Genomic DNA, 17500 nt, shown 5'->3' with positions numbered 1-17500 from the left:
AACAAAAAAACAACAACAAAAAACAAAAAAACAACAACAAACAAACCGATCAGGAATACACGTGTTGTACATTTAGTAAAACAGAAGAAACGCCATTCATGTACATTATGACAGGAAGACATGTTGTATATCCATGAAAACGGGAAGCGCGCGCGCACACACACACACACACACACACACACACACACACACACACACACACACACACACACACACACACAGCGTGAGACAGACACAGATAGACACAGACCCACCCACCCACCCACCCACCCGACATCACACGCTAAAGGTATTGAAATGAGTATAGAAAGTGTGATACATGTTGTACATTAAAACAGGAAGCCACACACACACACACACGGGCGCGCGCGTTAATGGTGTTGAGATGAGTATATATAGAAAGTGTGATATATGTTGTCCATCAAAACCGGAAGCCACACACACACAGACACACACACACACAAAACAGAAAGCAACTCACACACACACACACACACACACACACACACACCCCCACGCAGCGCCACCCATATATATTTATCTTTTGTTCTGCCTATGAGCATGCTTAGTCTACTATCAAAGTGGATTTTTTTACATAATTTTGCCAGATACAACGCTTTAGTTGCCATGTTAATAATAATAATAATAATAATCATTATCATTATCATTTTAATATTCGTTTACTGTTTCATCATTTTCCCATGCTCTAAGTGAGTAACTGTGCAACGGGGAACCCAGACTATCGACTCATCCGATTGTCTAGCGTCCAGACCACCACCCAAGGTCTAGTGGAAAGGGAGAAAATTCTGGGGAGTGTGGGATTCGATCATGTGGCTACAGATTATCTCCCGTCACCACAAGGCCACCACTCCACTTTTCTCTGTCGTCCCGTGTTCGCAGGCGCTCGTCGTGCAGTATGTAGTGGAGCTTCAGTTTCAACTGATCATGGAGGCGCGGAAAAATCCATATGCGCTACACAACATCTACCAGGCAGATGCTTGACCAACAGTATATGCTAGTGAGTCCTTAATTTCATGGAAGTACAAGCGTGTTTGTGTGCCTTTCAGAGTGGATTTCTTCTACAAAATGTTTCTAGAGGGCGACATTTATAACAGTATGGTTTCTTTTTCAGTGCGCCAGGTGTGTGCTGCACACGGGATCTCGGTTTTATCGGCTCAACCGTATGACTAGACGCTTAGTTTAGTGGAGTGATGGACTGGAGGTAACGCGTCCGCCTAGGAAGTGAGAGAACCTGAGCGCGCTGGTTCGTATCATGGCTCAGCCGACGATATTTTCTCCCCCTCCACTAGACCTTGAGTGGTGGTCTGGACGCTAGTCATTTGGATGAGACGATAAATCGAGGTCACATGTGCAGCATGCACTTAGCGCACGTAAAAGAACCCACGGCAACAAAACGGTTGTTCCTGGCAAAATTCTGTAGAAAAATCCACTGCGATAGGAAAAAAAACAAATCAAAATGACCGCAGGAAAAAATGCAAAAAAAAAAAAAAAAAAAATGTGTGGCGCTGTAGCGTAGCGACGCGCTCTCCCGAATTTCACACAGAGAATTCTGTTGTGATAAAAAGAACTACAAATACAAATAGTTAGATTTTTCAGTCAAATTTGGGAGAAAGGACCAGCCTGTGGTTTGAACCCAGACACTGTATTGGCAGATAAGCGTCTTGACCATTCCGCCACCTTCCTCTTCTCCACTGTCTGGAAGAAAGTGACAGAATGTGGCAGAATGGTTCACACTCAGCTGCCGATATGGAGAGTCCGTGAGGGTGTGGTTCGAATCCCGCTCTCACCTTCTCTCTAAAACTTGGACTGAAAAATGTGAACTGAGCCTCTATTCATTCGGATGAAACGATAAACCGAGGCCCGTGCGCAGCACGCAACTCGCACACTGAAAACAACATGGCAACGAGAGTGTTGTCCTTTGGCAAAAGTATGTAGGAGAAATTCACTTTGACAAGTACACAATAATTATAAGCATGCACTCGAGGCCTGACTAAGCACATTGGGTGTTATGCTGCTGGTTTGGCACCTGCCTAGCAGATGTGGTGTTGCATATATGGATTTGTCCGAAAGCAGTGATGCTGCTGGTCAGGCATCTGCCTAGCAGATGTGGTGAAGCGTATAATTATGGAATTTTCCGAACTCAGTGACGCCTCCTTCAGAAACCGAAACTGGAATCCTCTTCTCCACGTGGTTGGGGGGTAAAAACAGGTGACAAGTGGGTGATTAGCGTCAGTTCAGCGTGGCGGGCAGGTGCTTCCGTTCTTTTGCAGGACCTGTCACTTCCTGTAAAACACGGAACTCTGGGATCCCTTCACTTCCTGTTAAACACGGCTCGACACGCACCGTCACTGTCGCAGGATTTGGAAAACATTTTGCCTGCTGGGGCGGTGGTAGTGGTAGGCTTCAATTTTGCGTCTTTTTACACTTCTCTTGAAGTGGGAGTGATATAGTTGTAGTGTGTGCGTGTGTGTGTGTGTGTGTGTGTGTGTGTGTGTGTGTGTGTGTGAAAGGGGTGGTTGTTCCCTCTTCATCTTTTATTTTATTTTGTCTTTGTGGCAGGGTTTTGACAAAGACATAAGAAATATTTTCATATGCCGACGAGTTCATGTTCGTTCCTCACATCAACCCCACGATTCTCTCCCTTCCGTAAACATAAAAAAAGTTGATTAAAGAAAATCCTCACTTATACGCCATTTCCTGTTTAATACCCTTAGTCATCACACGTGTGATGATCATCCTACCCAACCAAGATGCAGTCATTTCCGCTACAACCGTCACTATCTCAGTTGGAAACCGAAGTAACCAGAGGACCTGGGGGCAATTTCCTTTAGAGCACGTGCAGATTCCTCCACGTTATCGCGTGTTACTCACTTGCTGATGTGTGTCAATGCGATGTCTGCCCTTCTTTACAGTGAGGTACAACGCGAGTAGCCTTGCTACTTACCAGTTCAGTTGAGTTGCTTAAGGAGGCAGAGCGTTCGGACTAATCCATAATTATACGCTACACTACATCTGCTGCTCAGTTTTAAACAGATGCCTGACCAGCAGCGTAACCCAAAGTACTTAGTCAGGCCTTGAGGTCTACACACACCTAGAAGTGTTCAGTGTCACAATCAGCGCTCCAGGGCCATATTCAAGGGACCATTGTGCCTGCGGGTAAATGAGTACCTGCGGGTAATCTGCCTGAGCCAAGACAAACTTAAAAGCAATACCCAGTATTCAGGAACACAAGAGCCTACCCGCGGGTCTACAAGGCCGAAGGCAATCTACCCTTACTATCTGCCAAGGGTGACTGCCCACGAGGCAGAGGTAAATATGGCGGATCCTTTTATAGCGTTGTTTTTGTTGAGGAAAAACAGGCGTGCTTTGCGGATAGCACGTGTTTTACTTACCCTTTTGAGAACACTCTGAAATGCAGTGGGGTGAGAAGAGAATCACCAGGATTTTTGATTATAGACAATGGGTCAGTTTCCTGCATGTACCGCGCTGTCTTGAATATGAAGTTAACTTAGCATTCAAGATAATCTGTACCCACAGGTCCCTATCATGTGAAGGGATATTTGCCTTCAGGAAAGAAGTTTGTTCTGAAAACGGACCCTGCTACGTGTGAGATTGATACTGGGCTGGCTGGAGCGCCTGGTATGAATCACGTTGAGCTGGTGCCTGGATCAAGGGTATCTCCAGAAGACTGAGCTGAGACTTCGTGTTGGATAAAACCAAATGTGTATGACAGTCAATTGTGTCCACCTATGACCATCAGAACAGCAGAGGAGGCAACTGCTGTCCCGACTATCAATTTTAGTGGAGAGTCTTGCCCAAGTTACATCCCCACTCTCTCAGTCGAGAGGGTTTTAGGACAGTTTGTTTCTTTATCTTAGTGGATTTTTTCTTACAAACTTTTACCAGGGACAACACTTTTGTTGCATAGGGTAATAAGTACAGCAACGTACAATTTTTTTTTTCCGCCTACAATTATATTTGTTTTTCTATTGAAGCAGATTTGTTCTTACAGACCTTAACCAGGGAATAAGTGCAGCGCCACCCATAATAATAAATGTATATTTTCTCTGTCTGAATTATATCTGTTTTACTATCAAAGTGGATTTTTCTTACAAACTTTTCATCGGGGACAACGCTTTTGTTGCAGTGGGCAATAAGTACAAAGCCATCCACATGTTTTCCCGTCTGCAGTTATACTTATTTTAGTATCAAATTGGATTTATTCTCAAATACTATTTACCAGGGAAAACACTTTTGTTGCAATGGGTTATAAGCGCAACGCCACCAACATATAAGCTGTTTTCCCGTCTGCAATTACACACACACACACACACATATATATATATATATATTTTTTTTTTTTTCTTACCATCAAAGTGGATTTTTTCTTACAGACTTTTTACCAGGGACAACGCTTTGTTTGCAATGGGGTTCTAAGCGCATGATGCAAACTCGCTTCCTCGTAGGATGCTGTACCACTGGGCCACAAACTTCCTTTCAATCAGTCTGTTTCTTTCCTAGCCCTGCCAACACGCTGCACGTGTTTGGCTAACACGACACGAAAGACATTTTTCATCTGTCGGACGATTAGCATTATTTCAATTTCAGGCATAGCAGGTGCTTCCGTTTGCTTCAATTCTCTCTGCCCCCCTCCCCCCCCCCTCCCTCCAACCCTCCCTCCCTCTTCCTCTCTGTCTCTGTTTCTCTGTCTCTCTCAGTCTTTCTCTCCCCCCCCCCCCACCCCCTATTTCGTCAATCATCAGAAATGCGTGATTATTATTTTTAGTTCTATTTTCATTTTTAATTACTTTTTGAGTTCCGCTTTTTCTGTTTAATTGAGGAATATGAATTTGGTTTTGCTTTTCAGTTTTGAGTTCTCTCTCTCTCTCTCCCACCCCCTTCCCTCTCTCTCCCATGGACGATGCCTGAAATTTATTTCCTTGAATGAAAAACATTTTGAGTTCTGAGTTCTCTTTCTCGCTCGCTCGCTCGGTCTCTCCCCTCCCTCTCTCTCTCTCTCTCTCTCTCTCTCTCTCCCTGCATCAAGAAAGAAGAAATAAAACTCATTCTCTCCTGAGTTTTCCTGTCCTGTATGATTTAAGAACAGTATCTCTCTCTCTCTCTCTCTCTCTCTCTCTCTCTCTATATATATATATATATATCATCTGTTGTCTATAAATTTCCCAGTCACCTTAGATTAGCGTTACTGATGGCTTCTAGGCATGAACAGACCATTCGCAATTTGTCAATCTATCTGTTTAAATAAAGCAATCAGACAAGAGATCAACTCTGGTGTCTCAGAGTACTGAACAGAGTTTATTCCTTGATGATATGATGGCATGTTGCATGATTTTTTTTTTTTTGTTTTTGGGGGGGGGGTGGGGGGGGGGGGGGGGCATGATTATGCGTTTGCATCCCTTCGTGAGGGGTAATGGCCTGTTCTTATATAAATCTTCCATATCCGTATTTCTCTGTCTTTCTCTCTGTCTATGTCTCTTTCTCTCTCCCTCTTTTTTCTTTCTTTCTCCATCTCTCTCTCTCTCTCTCTTTTTATGCCTCTTTCTTTCTCCTCCCATTTCTTTCTTTCTCCCTCTCTTTCTCCCCCTTTCTCTCTCTTTCTCTCTCTCTTTCTCCCCCTTTCGTCTCCTTCTCTTTCTCCCTCTTTCTCTTTCTCCTCCTCTTTCTCCTCCCATCTCTCTCTTTCTCCCTCACTCTCTCTTTGCCCCCCTCTCTCTTTTTTATCCCCTCTCTCTTTCTCTCCCCTCTCTCTTTTTCACCCCCTCTCTCTCTTTCTCCCCCTCTCTCGCTCTTCCACCCTTTCTCTTTCTGTCCCTCTATGTCTCCCCCCCCTCTCTCTCTCTTTCACACTATCTCTTTCTCCCCCTTCTCTCTCCCTCTTTCCCCATCTGTCTCTCTCTTCTCTCTCTTTTCCCATATCTCTTTCTCTCTTCCTCCCTCTCTTTCTTTACCCTCTCTTTCTCCCTCTCTCTCTTTCTCTCCCCTCTCTCTCTTTCCCCATCTCTCTCTTTCTTCTTCTCTTCCTCTTTCCCCCTATCTTTCTCTTCTTCCTTCTCTCTCTCTCTCTCTTTCTCTTTCTCCGTCTCTCTCTTTCTCCCCTTCTCTTCCTCTCTCTCTTTTCCCATCTGTCTGTGTCTGTGTCCCCCCCCACCCCCTCTGTCTCCCTCTCTCTCTCTCTTTTACCAGCTGGTAGCGAAGGAGCCATCCCTTCATTTCTTTGCTTCTTTGTCTGTCTGTGTCTGTCTGTCTGTCTGTGTCTGTCTGTCTGTCTGTCTTGTCTGTCTGTATCTCTCTCTCATTACGTCTTCCTCTGTCCTCACATCTGTCTCTGTCTCTCGTTGACTCTTTTCTCTGTCGTTTTTCTTTCTTTCTTTCTTTCTTTCTTTCTTTTTTCTTGTCTCTTTGTCTAGTGGCCCTCTTGTTTCCCCATCTGTCTATCGTTCTCTCCCCTCCCCTTCCCCCCTCCTCACCCCCCCCACCTCAACTCCCCCAACGTTCTCCCCACCACCGCACCCCCACATGTAATGTAATGATGACATTCAGGCAGATGTAATCTTCTGTGACAGAAAGCATTTAAAACAAAGATGGGGGGGGGGGGGGGGGGGAGTGGGGGCGGGGGGGGGGGAGGTGGGGATGGGGAGGCGTGCGGGTGGGCGGAAGGGATGGGATAGATGTTTGTTGTTGTTTGTTATTGTTGTTGTTGTTGATTTTAGGGGGTTGGGGGTGGGGGTGTGTGCGGGACAGGGGGGGTGAGGGCAACAAAGGATACAAACCACTTGTTGAGAATGCTTAATTCAAATTATTTGCTTTTTTGTCTATCCTTCTCTCACTCTCTCTCCTCCTCTCTTCTCTTCTCTCTCTCTCTCTATCTCTCTCTCTCTCTCCCCATCTCTCTGTCTCTCTATGTCTTTCTCTCTCTCTCTACCCTACTCTCTCTCTCTCTCTCTCTCTCTGTAGGGGGGGTAGCCATTGGGTTCATTCATTCCTCTGCCTCTCTCTCTCTCATTTATCAGCTGGTAGCGAAGGAGCCATCCCTTCGTTTCTTGGCTTCTTTGTCTGTCTGTGTCTGTCTGTCTTGTCTGTCTGTATCTCTCTCTCATTACGTCTTCCTCTGTCCTCACATCTGTCTCTGTCTCTCGTTGACTCTTTTCTCTGTCGTTTTTATTTCTTTCTTCCTTTCTTTTTTTTCTTGTCTCTTTGTCTGGTGGCCCTCTTGTTTCCCCATCTGTCTATCGTTTCCCCCCCCCTCCCCCTCTCCCCTCCTCACACCCCCCCCAACGTTCTCCCCACCACCGCACCCCCACATGTAATGTAATGATGACATTCAGGCAGATGTAATCTTCTGTGACAGAAAGCATTTAAAACAAAGATGGGGGGTGAGTGGGGGGTGGGGGTGGGGGTGGGGTGGAGGCGTGCGGGTGGGCGGAAGGGATGGGATAGATGTTTATTGTTGTTGTTTTTTGTTGTTGTTGTTTAATTTAGGGGGTTGGGGAATGGGGGTGGGGTGGGGGTGCGGGACAGGGGTGGGGGGGGTGGGGGCGGGGGATGAGGGCAACAGAGGATACAAATCACTTGTTGAGAATGCTTAATTCAAATTATTTGCTTTTTTTGTCTATCCTTCTCTCACTCTCTCTCCTCCTCTCTTCTCTTCTCTCTCTCTCTCTATCTCTCCCCATCTCTCTGTCTCTCTATGTCTTTCTCTCTCTCTCTACCCTACTCGTTCTCTCTCTCTCTCTCTCTCTCTCTGTAGGGGGGGTAGCCATTGGGTTCATTCATACCTCTGCCTCTCTCTCTCTCTTTTACCAGCTGGTAGCGAAGGAGCCATCCCTTCATTTCTTTGCTTCTTTGTCTGTCTGTGTCTGTCTGTCTGTCTTGTCTGTCTGTATCTCTCTCTCATTACGTCTTCCTCTGTCCTCACATCTGTCTCTGTCTCTCGTTGACTCTTTTCTCTGTCGTTTTTCTTTCTTTCTTTCTTTCTTTCTTTCTTTCTTTCTTTTTTCTTGTCTCTTTGTCTGGTGGCCCTCTTGTTTCCCCATCTGTCTATCGTTCCCTCCCCCCCCTTCCCCTCTCCCCTCCTCACCCCCCCACCCCCAACCTTCTCCCCACCACCGCACCCCCACATGTAATGTAATGATGACATTCAGGCAGATGTAATCTTCTGTGACAGAAAGCATTTAAAACAAAGATGGGGGGTGAGTGGGGGCGGGGGGTGGGGGTGGGGGGTGGGGGGTGGGGCGTGCGGGTGGGGAGGCGTGCGGGTGGGCGGAAGGGATGGGATAGATGTTTGTTGTTGTTTGTTGTTGTTGTTGTTTTTAGGGGGTGGGGGTGGGGGTGCGGGACAGGGGGTGGGGTGGGGGGTGGGGGGGGGGGGGGTGTGAGGAAGACAAAGGATACAAATCACTTGTTGAGAATGCTTTTAATTCAAATTATTTGCTTTTTTTGTCTATCCTTCTCTCACTCTCTCTCCTCCTCTCTTCTCGCGTCTCTCTTTTCTTTCTCTCTCGCTCTCTCTATCTCTCTTTCTCTCTTCCCATCTCTCTATCTCCCTGTCTATGTCTTTCTTTCTCTGTCTACCCTACTCGTTCTCTCTCTCTCTCTCTCTCTCTCTCTCTCTCTCTCTCTCTCTCTCTCTCTCTCTCTCTCTCTGTAGAGGGGGTAGCCATTTGGTTCATTCATACCTCTGTCTTTCTCTCCCTCTCTCTCTTTTTTGTCCACACTGTACCTATTCCTTTCTCTTTTTCTCTCTCTCCTTGTCTCTCTCTGTGTCACTCTCTCTCAAGGGTGGTGGGTTGTTGATGGGTGGGGGTGGGGGGTAGCCATTGGGTTCATTCATCCCTTTGCCTCTCTATCTCTCACTCTGTATTCCTCTCTCTCTCTCTCTCTCTCTCTCTGTGGTATAAGTGATATTGGTGATGGTAATAGTCATTTAAGTATTAATTACAACTGTCGTAGGTGGATTTGATGATAACAACGTTGTCATCCGGTTGTTGATACTGATGACACATCTGTGTGTGTGTGTGTGTGTGTGTGTGTGTGTGTGTGTGTGTGTGTGTGTGTGTGCGCGCGCGCGCGCGTGTGTGTGTCTGTTCTTTATCATATTCTTTCTGCAGGACTTTTTTCCCCTCTCTTTTCAATTCTCTTTCTACCCATTCTCATTAAATAAATGTGTGCTATTGTAACTGATGTAGATTAGCAAGGACAGATTGGAAGAATGGGCCATGCCTAAAATCTCAATCCTTAAATAAAAAAAGAAAAAAAAGTTTTCAGTTCTGAGTTCTCGTTTCTCTGTGTTTGTTGCCGTTTGACGCTCTATCTCTGTCTCTGAGTTTTAACCGCTCCGCGCGTCAACTTTTGCGAATAGGATTGCTCATTCCCCGGCAATAATGTTCATACACATTCCTCTCCGAACTCCCACACTCCTCTGTTTGATTGGCGGAGTGAACGTCCCCGCATCGCTGTGAACACTGCTCATTGAGGGGGGACAATGTGGACATTCTGTTCGCCTTCTTCCCTGGTATTTTTGTCAATGCTAGCAAGTGGAGTGATGGCCTAGAAGTAACGCGTCCGCCTAGGAAGCCTAGGAGAGAATCTGAGCGCACTGGTTCGAATCACAGCTCAGCCGCCGATATTTTCTCCCCCTCCACTAGACCTTGAGTGGTGGTCTGGACGCGAGTCATTCGGATGAGATGATAAACCGAGGTCCCGTGTGCAGCATGCACTTAGCGCACGTAAAAGAACCCACGGCAACAACAGGGTTGCTCCTGGCAAAATTCAGTAGAAAAATCCACTTGGATAGGAAAAACAAATAAAAGTGCACGCAGGAGAAAAAAAAAAAAAAGGGTGGCGCTGAAGTGTAGCGACGCGCTCTCCCTGTGGAGAGCAGCCCCGAATTTCACACAGAGAAATCTGTTGGGATAAAAAGGATACAAATACAAATGCTAGCACCTATCGAGGTCCGTTTAACTTTGGATCGTTGTGACAACCTCTGTACTCTGCATGCGCTGCTCTTCGGGATAATAATGATATCCCGGTGCCAATTAGGGCAAGAGTTACCATCTGATGCAGTAGATAAACCTCAGTTGTTTGGTTCCATAGCATACGATTGTTGGTACGAGTTGGCCATATACATATAAAACATATAATATACACACATGAATGTTTCATGGGGTTTTAACCATTCATTCCCAGTCGTCACTCCTCGATGATAATTCACTTCGCTCACAAGAGAGATGAGAAGTTTTTGGGCGTGACATTTATTCTGAATATGATAAGCCCAAAAATTTTGTTTTGATATCACGTTCATGCCTCTCTCTCTCTCTCTCTTGAATCTGTTTTGTTTATCTCTTTAGTTATTATGCCGTGATTTGTAAGTGTTCTCATGTGGACAGGCTGGTGGCCTTTGCATTAAGCTTCCTGCGTTCTGGCGTTCTCTGTGTGTGTGTGTCTGTCTCTCTGTCTTTCTCTCTGTGACTGCCTCTCTCCTGTCTCTCTCTCTTCCATCTCAACTTATGCAATAATGGACAAATTGTTATGGTGCTTTATCCCTGCACTAAGGATAGCATTTGTTTTGGTATGTTGCAGATCCACAGACATCTAAACTAAACGCCTACCTGCCCAAGACCAATTCTCACCCCCCACACCCCCGTCACAAACACCACCACCACTGATCTTCCTCAAAGGAACATGCAACTGAACAGAACTCACTGACCGAGCAAACCAGGAATACAACAACAAGAACTTAGCAAAGCAGTCTACATACCAGAAAGAGAGAAAAAAACAACAACGCCATGTTCGTCCGGTACTGCATCTGTCTGATCCTGTGGGCCGTGGGAGCCATGTACCTGTGCGTGGTGGAGGGGATGGAGGAAGCCTCCCTAGATGAGGCCCAGCCCTCCTCCTCTTCCTCCTCCTCCTCCTCTGGAGTTGGAGAGCACTTGCTGCACGACGTGTTGCTGGACAAACGCTGGCCGCAGTTCCGCAGCTGGGGCAAGAAGTGGGACTGGAAGCGCCTGCAGGCCCTCAACAACTGGGGCAAACGCTGGAACAACCAGTTCTCCACCTGGGGCAAACGGAACTGGAACCAGAAGCCCTTCGTCACCTGGGGCAAGAAAGGAGGGTGGGACGACCAGTCCTTTTCCACCTGGGGCAAAAGGGGGTGGGGCGACCAGTCCTTGACCACGTGGGGCAAAAGGGGGTGGGGCGACCAGTCCTTGACCACGTGGGGCAAAAGGGGGTGGGGCGACCAGTCCTTGACTACGTGGGGCAAGCGAGATTGGAACGACCGGGCGTACGCTCCGTGGGGAAAGCGAGGATGGAACGACAAGTCCTTTTCAACGTGGGGCAAAAGAGGGTGGGGTGACAAGTCCTTTTCAACATGGGGCAAAAGAGGATGGGGCGACAAGTCCTTTTCAACATGGGGCAAGCGAGGGTGGGAAGACAGGTCTTACGCCCCGTGGGGAAAACGGGCCTGGAACGATCAGTCCTTTTCAACGTGGGGCAAAAGAGGATGGAACGATCAGTCCTTTTCAACGTGGGGCAAGCGAGGGTGGGACGACCGCTCTTACGCCCCGTGGGGCAAGCGAGGCTGGAACGACCGCTACGTGACCTCCTGGGGCAAGAGAGAGGCAGAAGACGACGACGAGCAAGAGCAGCAGCAGCAACCCGCCACAGCTCCGATGGACAAGCGGCCCAGCTGGATCCCTTCCCCCTACTCCAGGTGGATCAAACGGCCCACCGACTGGAACCAGCTGGGGATCTGGGGCAAGCGTGGCTGGGGCAATCAGCAGTTCGCCACGTGGGGCAAACGGGACGGACAGGAAGACGCGATCCTGTCGCCGGAAGAGCAGGACGTCGACGACAGCCTGAACAGTGAGGAACAGGAGCAGCAGCAGAACGAGGACAAACGCCAGTGGAACCAATTCGTAACCTGGGGCAAACGGGACGCCGCCCACCACGTCGCCAAACGCGGAGCTGCCGCCACAGGTCCTTCCCAACAACTCCCGCACACGGCAAGCGAAGATCAACACCACCACCAGCCCCTCACACCAAAGCAGCAAGACGACAGCCTAGCAGCCGATGGGGCCAAACTCACATCGGACGAACGCACCAGCTCTGAGAAAGAGAACACGGACAAGGCAAACAGCGACAGCGTGAGCACAGAAAACGCGGATCACACGAACGATGAAACGACTCAGAGCCAGGAGATAAACGACGAGGATGGACAAGCGGGAGACACTGCTGACAAACGGTGGAGCGGTCTGACCACCTGGGGCAAACGCTGGGGCAACGTGGCCACCTGGGGCAAAAGAGACTCTCACGCTGCTGACAAGAAGTGGGGCAACATGGCAGCGTGGGGCAAACGGAGCGACGATTCCCCGAGCAAGAAATGGGGCAACATGGCGGCTTGGGGCAAACGCGATGACTCTCCAAGCAAGAAATGGGGCAACATGGCAGCGTGGGGCAAACGGAGCGACGATTCCCCGAGCAAGAAATGGGGCAACATGGCCGCTTGGGGCAAACGCGACGACTTTCTGAACAAAAAATGGAGCAACATGGCGGTGTGGGGCAAACGCGACGGCGACTCCCCGAACAAGAGATGGGGCAACATGGCTGTATGGGGCAAACGGAGCGACGCCTCTCCGAACAAGAAATGGGGCAACATGGCGGTGTGGGGCAAAAGGGATGATGACACCCTGAACAAGAAATGGAACACCATGGCAGCGTGGGGCAAACGGGACGAAGACTCCCCGAGCAAGAAATGGAACAGTATGTCGGTCTGGGGCAAACGGGACCAGGGCGGCGCCCCCCTCGACAAGAAATGGGCCAACATGGCGGTGTGGGGCAAAAGAGACGGGGCAGAACTGCCGCCCTCCCTCCTCAAGAAGTGGGCCAGCGTTAGCACCTGGGGCAAAAGGAAGCCGACCGCCGGGGACAAGCGATGGAGCAGCCTGGCCACCTGGGGTAAAAGGGAAGGGGCAAACGGGATCGGGGCGGACAAAAAGTGGGGCGACATGGCGGCGTGGGGCAAACGGTCGGCCGGCCTGAGCGACGCTGCAGGAGCGAGCAAACGCTGGAACTCACTGACGTCATGGGGCAAGAGGTCACGTGGCTGGAAAACAATGTCAGCCTGGGGCAAACGAGATTCTGACAACCCTGATAGCGAGGCTGGTGACATGCAGACGACGAAAGACATAAACGGTGAGTGGGTGTCCTTCTTCTTCTTCTTCTGCCATGCCATGCCATGATGAATGAAAAATTGAATGTATATGTGATCGTGCTAGCAAATGAACAGTAAGTGCGTGTGTGTGTTTGTGTGTGTTTGAGTGTGTGGGCGTGAATGTGTACGCATGTCTTTGTTCGCTTGTTTTATAGTGTGTGTGTATGTGTGCGTGTGCGTGTGCGTGTGTGTGTGTGTACGTACATGATAATGTACCAATCGTTCTTTTCATTGCTTTACTTTTAATAGACTATTCCAAATACTATTCCTTTTCGTCGTTCTTATTATTTTATTTCATTTCACTTTATTTCTATGTTTTGTGTCGTTCTTTATTGTTATGTTTTGTGTCGTTAAATGGACAGAATTGTAAAAAGGTCTTTACTGCGTCTAATTCTTTACCCATCAAACTATGCTACATTTTCTACCTCTGATTTAAATTTAGAAGCTAAACATGAATTTCAGAGGGAATAGTAGAATCATGCAGTTGAGAATCGTCAGCAAACAGATGATAGTGAGGTACAGACTGTTGGATGATCAAACTTAGACGTTGTGTGTACATTGTAAAGAGTACAGGTCCCAGGACGGAACCTTGTGGTACCCCATATCTGAGCACAGATGGAATGCTTTCCATTTACAAGGACAGATTGTGTGCGACCTGATAAGTAGGAAAGAAACCATTTCAGAACAGTACCACTGAGTCCGAACACAGCACACAACCTTCTGACCATAATGTCATGGTCTATCGTGTCAAATGCTGCAGAAAGGTCCAGCAGTGACAGAATGGATTCCTTGCCTGCACCAGATGCTGGCAACAGGTCATTGACCACACGTAATGAAGGCCGTTTCAGTGCTGTGTCCCTTTCTGTACGCTGACTGAAATGGCTCCAGGAGACTGTGGGTCTCAAGGTGTTTCATAAGCTGCCCAAGCACAATACGTTCTGAAACTTTAGACAGAAATGGGAGGTTTGATACTGGTCTATAGTTTTTCAGGTTTTTGAGATCAAGACTAGCTTTCTTCAAAAGGGGACACACAAAGGCATGCTTGAAGGACTGTGGGACAACACCTGAGGTCAAGGATCTATTCATGATATTGGTTATAATAGGTAGTAATTCTTCTAAACATTGGTAAAATATAGAATGTGGGATAAAATCGAGACTGCATGATTTTTTAGTATCTTGAGGATGACATTTTTGACCTGTTCCTTGGTAACTGTCTGGAATGTAGTGAACTGTGTTCCATTAAAAGTATCAGAATCGCCAAAATTAGTAGGAGAATCGAAGCTACTTCTAATCATCTCTATTTTAGTAGTGAAATAATCAATACATTCATCAGCTAGATTTTCAGAAGGTATATTGCTAGGCAGAACAGTTTGGACATCCTTCCCCATCATTTGATTGGCCAAGCGAAACAGAACTCTGGAGGAATCAGCGTCATGTAACTCTGTCGCACACGTATTTCTTTTTCGCATCGCGGATCATTTGATTTACAACATTGCGTAAGTGAGCATATATCTGCTTGAAAATTTCCAGGCCAAACTTTCGCCATTTTCGCTCAGCGGAGCGACGCTGCTGTTTTGCCATCTTGATTTCAAGAGACATTCAGGGTGCATATAAACGATCAAACACAACACGCATTGTGAGAGGGGCATGCTTATCAAGCAGTTCCGGGAGGGGAAGCGTTGTAAAATGTGATCAAGTCACTGGTATACAGACTGGTGGCAAATACTTCTGAAACATCAGCTTTTAAAAAATATTAACATTTAAAGATCTGTAATTGCGCGAGTAAACATTTTTCTTTATCTTTACAGGCTTTATGAGCTTAAGATTAAATGATATCACAGAGTGGTCAGAGATGAGTTTGTCAACAAGATCTATCACACTGTTCTCACTGTTTGTTATGACCCAGTCTAATGTGGGTGGCAGCCTTAACAAGCTGTTGCAAACAATGGTTTTCAAGTTGTTGTTTTTAAAGAGAAGCAACATTTGCATCAGGAGTTGAATCAAAATGAAAATTAAAATCACCAACAATAAAAATGTTATCACATGAGTTAAAACAATCCAGCAAATCACAAAATTCATCGATAAACATTTTGTTCGAAAGTTTGTTCTTTTTGTTTAGTGGTGGTCTATAGACTGTGAGGAATGTAACATGCTGGTTCTCGTAGCACAGTCGAGTTTCGCACACTTCAAAGGACTTAAAATCAAGGTCTTGAGTAGAAACTTGTAATGTTGCAAGCTAAACTGTCCCTAAACAAAACAGCAAGTCCACCACCTACACCAGTCTCTCTAGGAACAGAGTTCAAAGTAAAACCAGGAGGGGTCACATTAACAATATCATATTCATCACCGGTAGGTCTAAACCATGTCTCAGTTAAAAACACAAGATCCTCAATGATCAAGTCACACACTGCATCTGTTTTGTTTCTGCACGACTGGGTGTTAAGACATATTATTTTAAAAGAGTCGGAATGTTCTTGGGTGGAAATAGTGGTGTCGATCTTGATCAGATTAGAAAGGATATAATTTCCGAGAATGACTGAGTGAGAGAGATGGAACAGATGACTGAGTGAGAGAGATGGAACAGATGACTGAGTGAGAGAGATGGAACAGATGACTGAGTGGGAGAGATGGAACAGATGACTGAGATGACTGAGTGAGAGAGATGGAACAGATGACTGAGTGAGAGAGATGGAACAGATGACTGAGATGACTGAGTGAGAGAGATGGAACAGATGACTGACTGAGTGAGAGAGATGGAACAGATGACTGAGTGAGAGAGATGGAACAGATGACTGAGTGAGAGAGATGGAACAGATGACTGAGATGACTGAGTGAGAGAGATGGAACAGATGACTGAGTGAGAGAGATGGAACAGATGATGGAGTGAGAGAGATGGAACAGATGACTGAGTGAGAGAGATGGAACAGATGACTGAGATGACTGAGTGAGAGAGATGGAACAGATGACTGAGTGAGAGAGATGGAACAGATGACTGAGTGAGAGAGATGGAACAGATGATTGAGTGAGAGAGATGGAACAGATGACTGAGTGAGAGAGATGGAACAGATGACTGAGTGAGAGAGATGGAACAGATGACTGAGTGAGAGAGATGGAACAGATGACTGAGTGAGAGAGATGGAACAGACTTACAGTTACTGTCGATGGGCGGGGTACGGCTGGAAATCCAAACAGAAACCTTCCTGCCCTGCTTCCTACGACCTCCTCTGTAAGGACGCTTCTTCCTGGCAGGCTTCCTGAGACAGGGCAGGCAGCGGGAATGAATCCCTAGTCCCTGCAGGCGCCGGCATAGTGTGGTGCAGAGAGCGCAAGTCCATGATGGCAGGGAGGAAGAAACTGGGGAGGCGCTGGTCGTCGTCAGAGAAGATAAACACTGGTCTTGATAATCCATGAGCTGTGCCCGAGAGAAAGCCACGGCATCAACACTGTGTTTGTTGGTGTCATGTTGGTGCACTTGTGCTGGATGAGTGCACGGAAACTGACAAAACGTGACATCAACACTGGCAAGCCGTGCGAAGAAATCACTCACAGTGGTTGGCGATCTTGCCATGATACAGAGAAGAGAGAGAGAGAGCAAAGAAATTCAAACGTATTTCTGTTATCCATGGCCAAAAGTCGAAGAAAAAGATACCACAGTGTTGTCCATGTCATGACAGGGAAGTTGATACCATTCACAATAAAAAACTTGGTAAATTAAAAGACTAATAAGTAAAAAAAAGGAACGGAGCGTGCACATCAAGCCGGCAAGGCGAATCTTGACAACAACTCACATAAAGTCTATGCACCAATCATTCTCTGAATAAATATTCGTGTCCCTTTCGCGATATAACGATACGTTGTGCGTGCAAACAATGAATATGCTTTTAAGGCAGATCACGCGATGGTACTTCCCAACATAGCTCAATGCTCAATTTATATCACAGATTGACATAAGCTTACAGTTGGGACAACAGCAAAGTGAGAGCTGTATGATCAATTGTTTCTCCATTGCAATGGGAATTCATTTACAGCTTTGACTTTGTGAAAGAATATGACTCTCAGACTAAGAGGCAAGATTGCACTGGCTCTTTGTGATGCAGCCTTTGGGTCTAGTAGGCCTTACGGAACCATCCCAACGCAGACTGTTCTGAAGCCCTCTTGGCCTAGAGAGTGGGGATGTAACTTGGGTAAGACACTCTGCACTATAATCAGATTCTAGCCCAGATAGTCGGGACAGCAGTTGCCTCC

The 17500-nt window shown here is 47.0% G+C and overlaps 1 protein-coding gene across 4 annotated transcripts in view; it reads left to right on the top strand.

The window, feature by feature from the left end:
* LOC143286766 (uncharacterized) overlaps positions 1–17500 on the top strand; it is a 335447-nt gene that overhangs the window by 292668 nt on the left and 25279 nt on the right. For all 4 annotated transcript variants that reach the window (XM_076594531.1, XM_076594529.1, XM_076594528.1 and 1 more), the window contains exon 2: positions 10621–13236. In XM_076594531.1, the coding sequence (XP_076450646.1) occupies positions 10827–13236 (2410 nt within the window). In that variant the 5' untranslated portion in view covers positions 10621–10826. The remainder of the gene's footprint in view (positions 1–10620; positions 13237–17500) is intronic.

The sequence above is a fragment of the Babylonia areolata genome, chromosome 10, assembly GCF_041734735.1.
Source record: "Babylonia areolata isolate BAREFJ2019XMU chromosome 10, ASM4173473v1, whole genome shotgun sequence".
Taxonomy (NCBI): Eukaryota; Metazoa; Mollusca; class Gastropoda; order Neogastropoda; family Buccinidae; genus Babylonia; species Babylonia areolata.
Note: the sequence above shows the minus strand (reverse complement) of the source record. Positions and strands in the feature narration are given on the sequence as shown.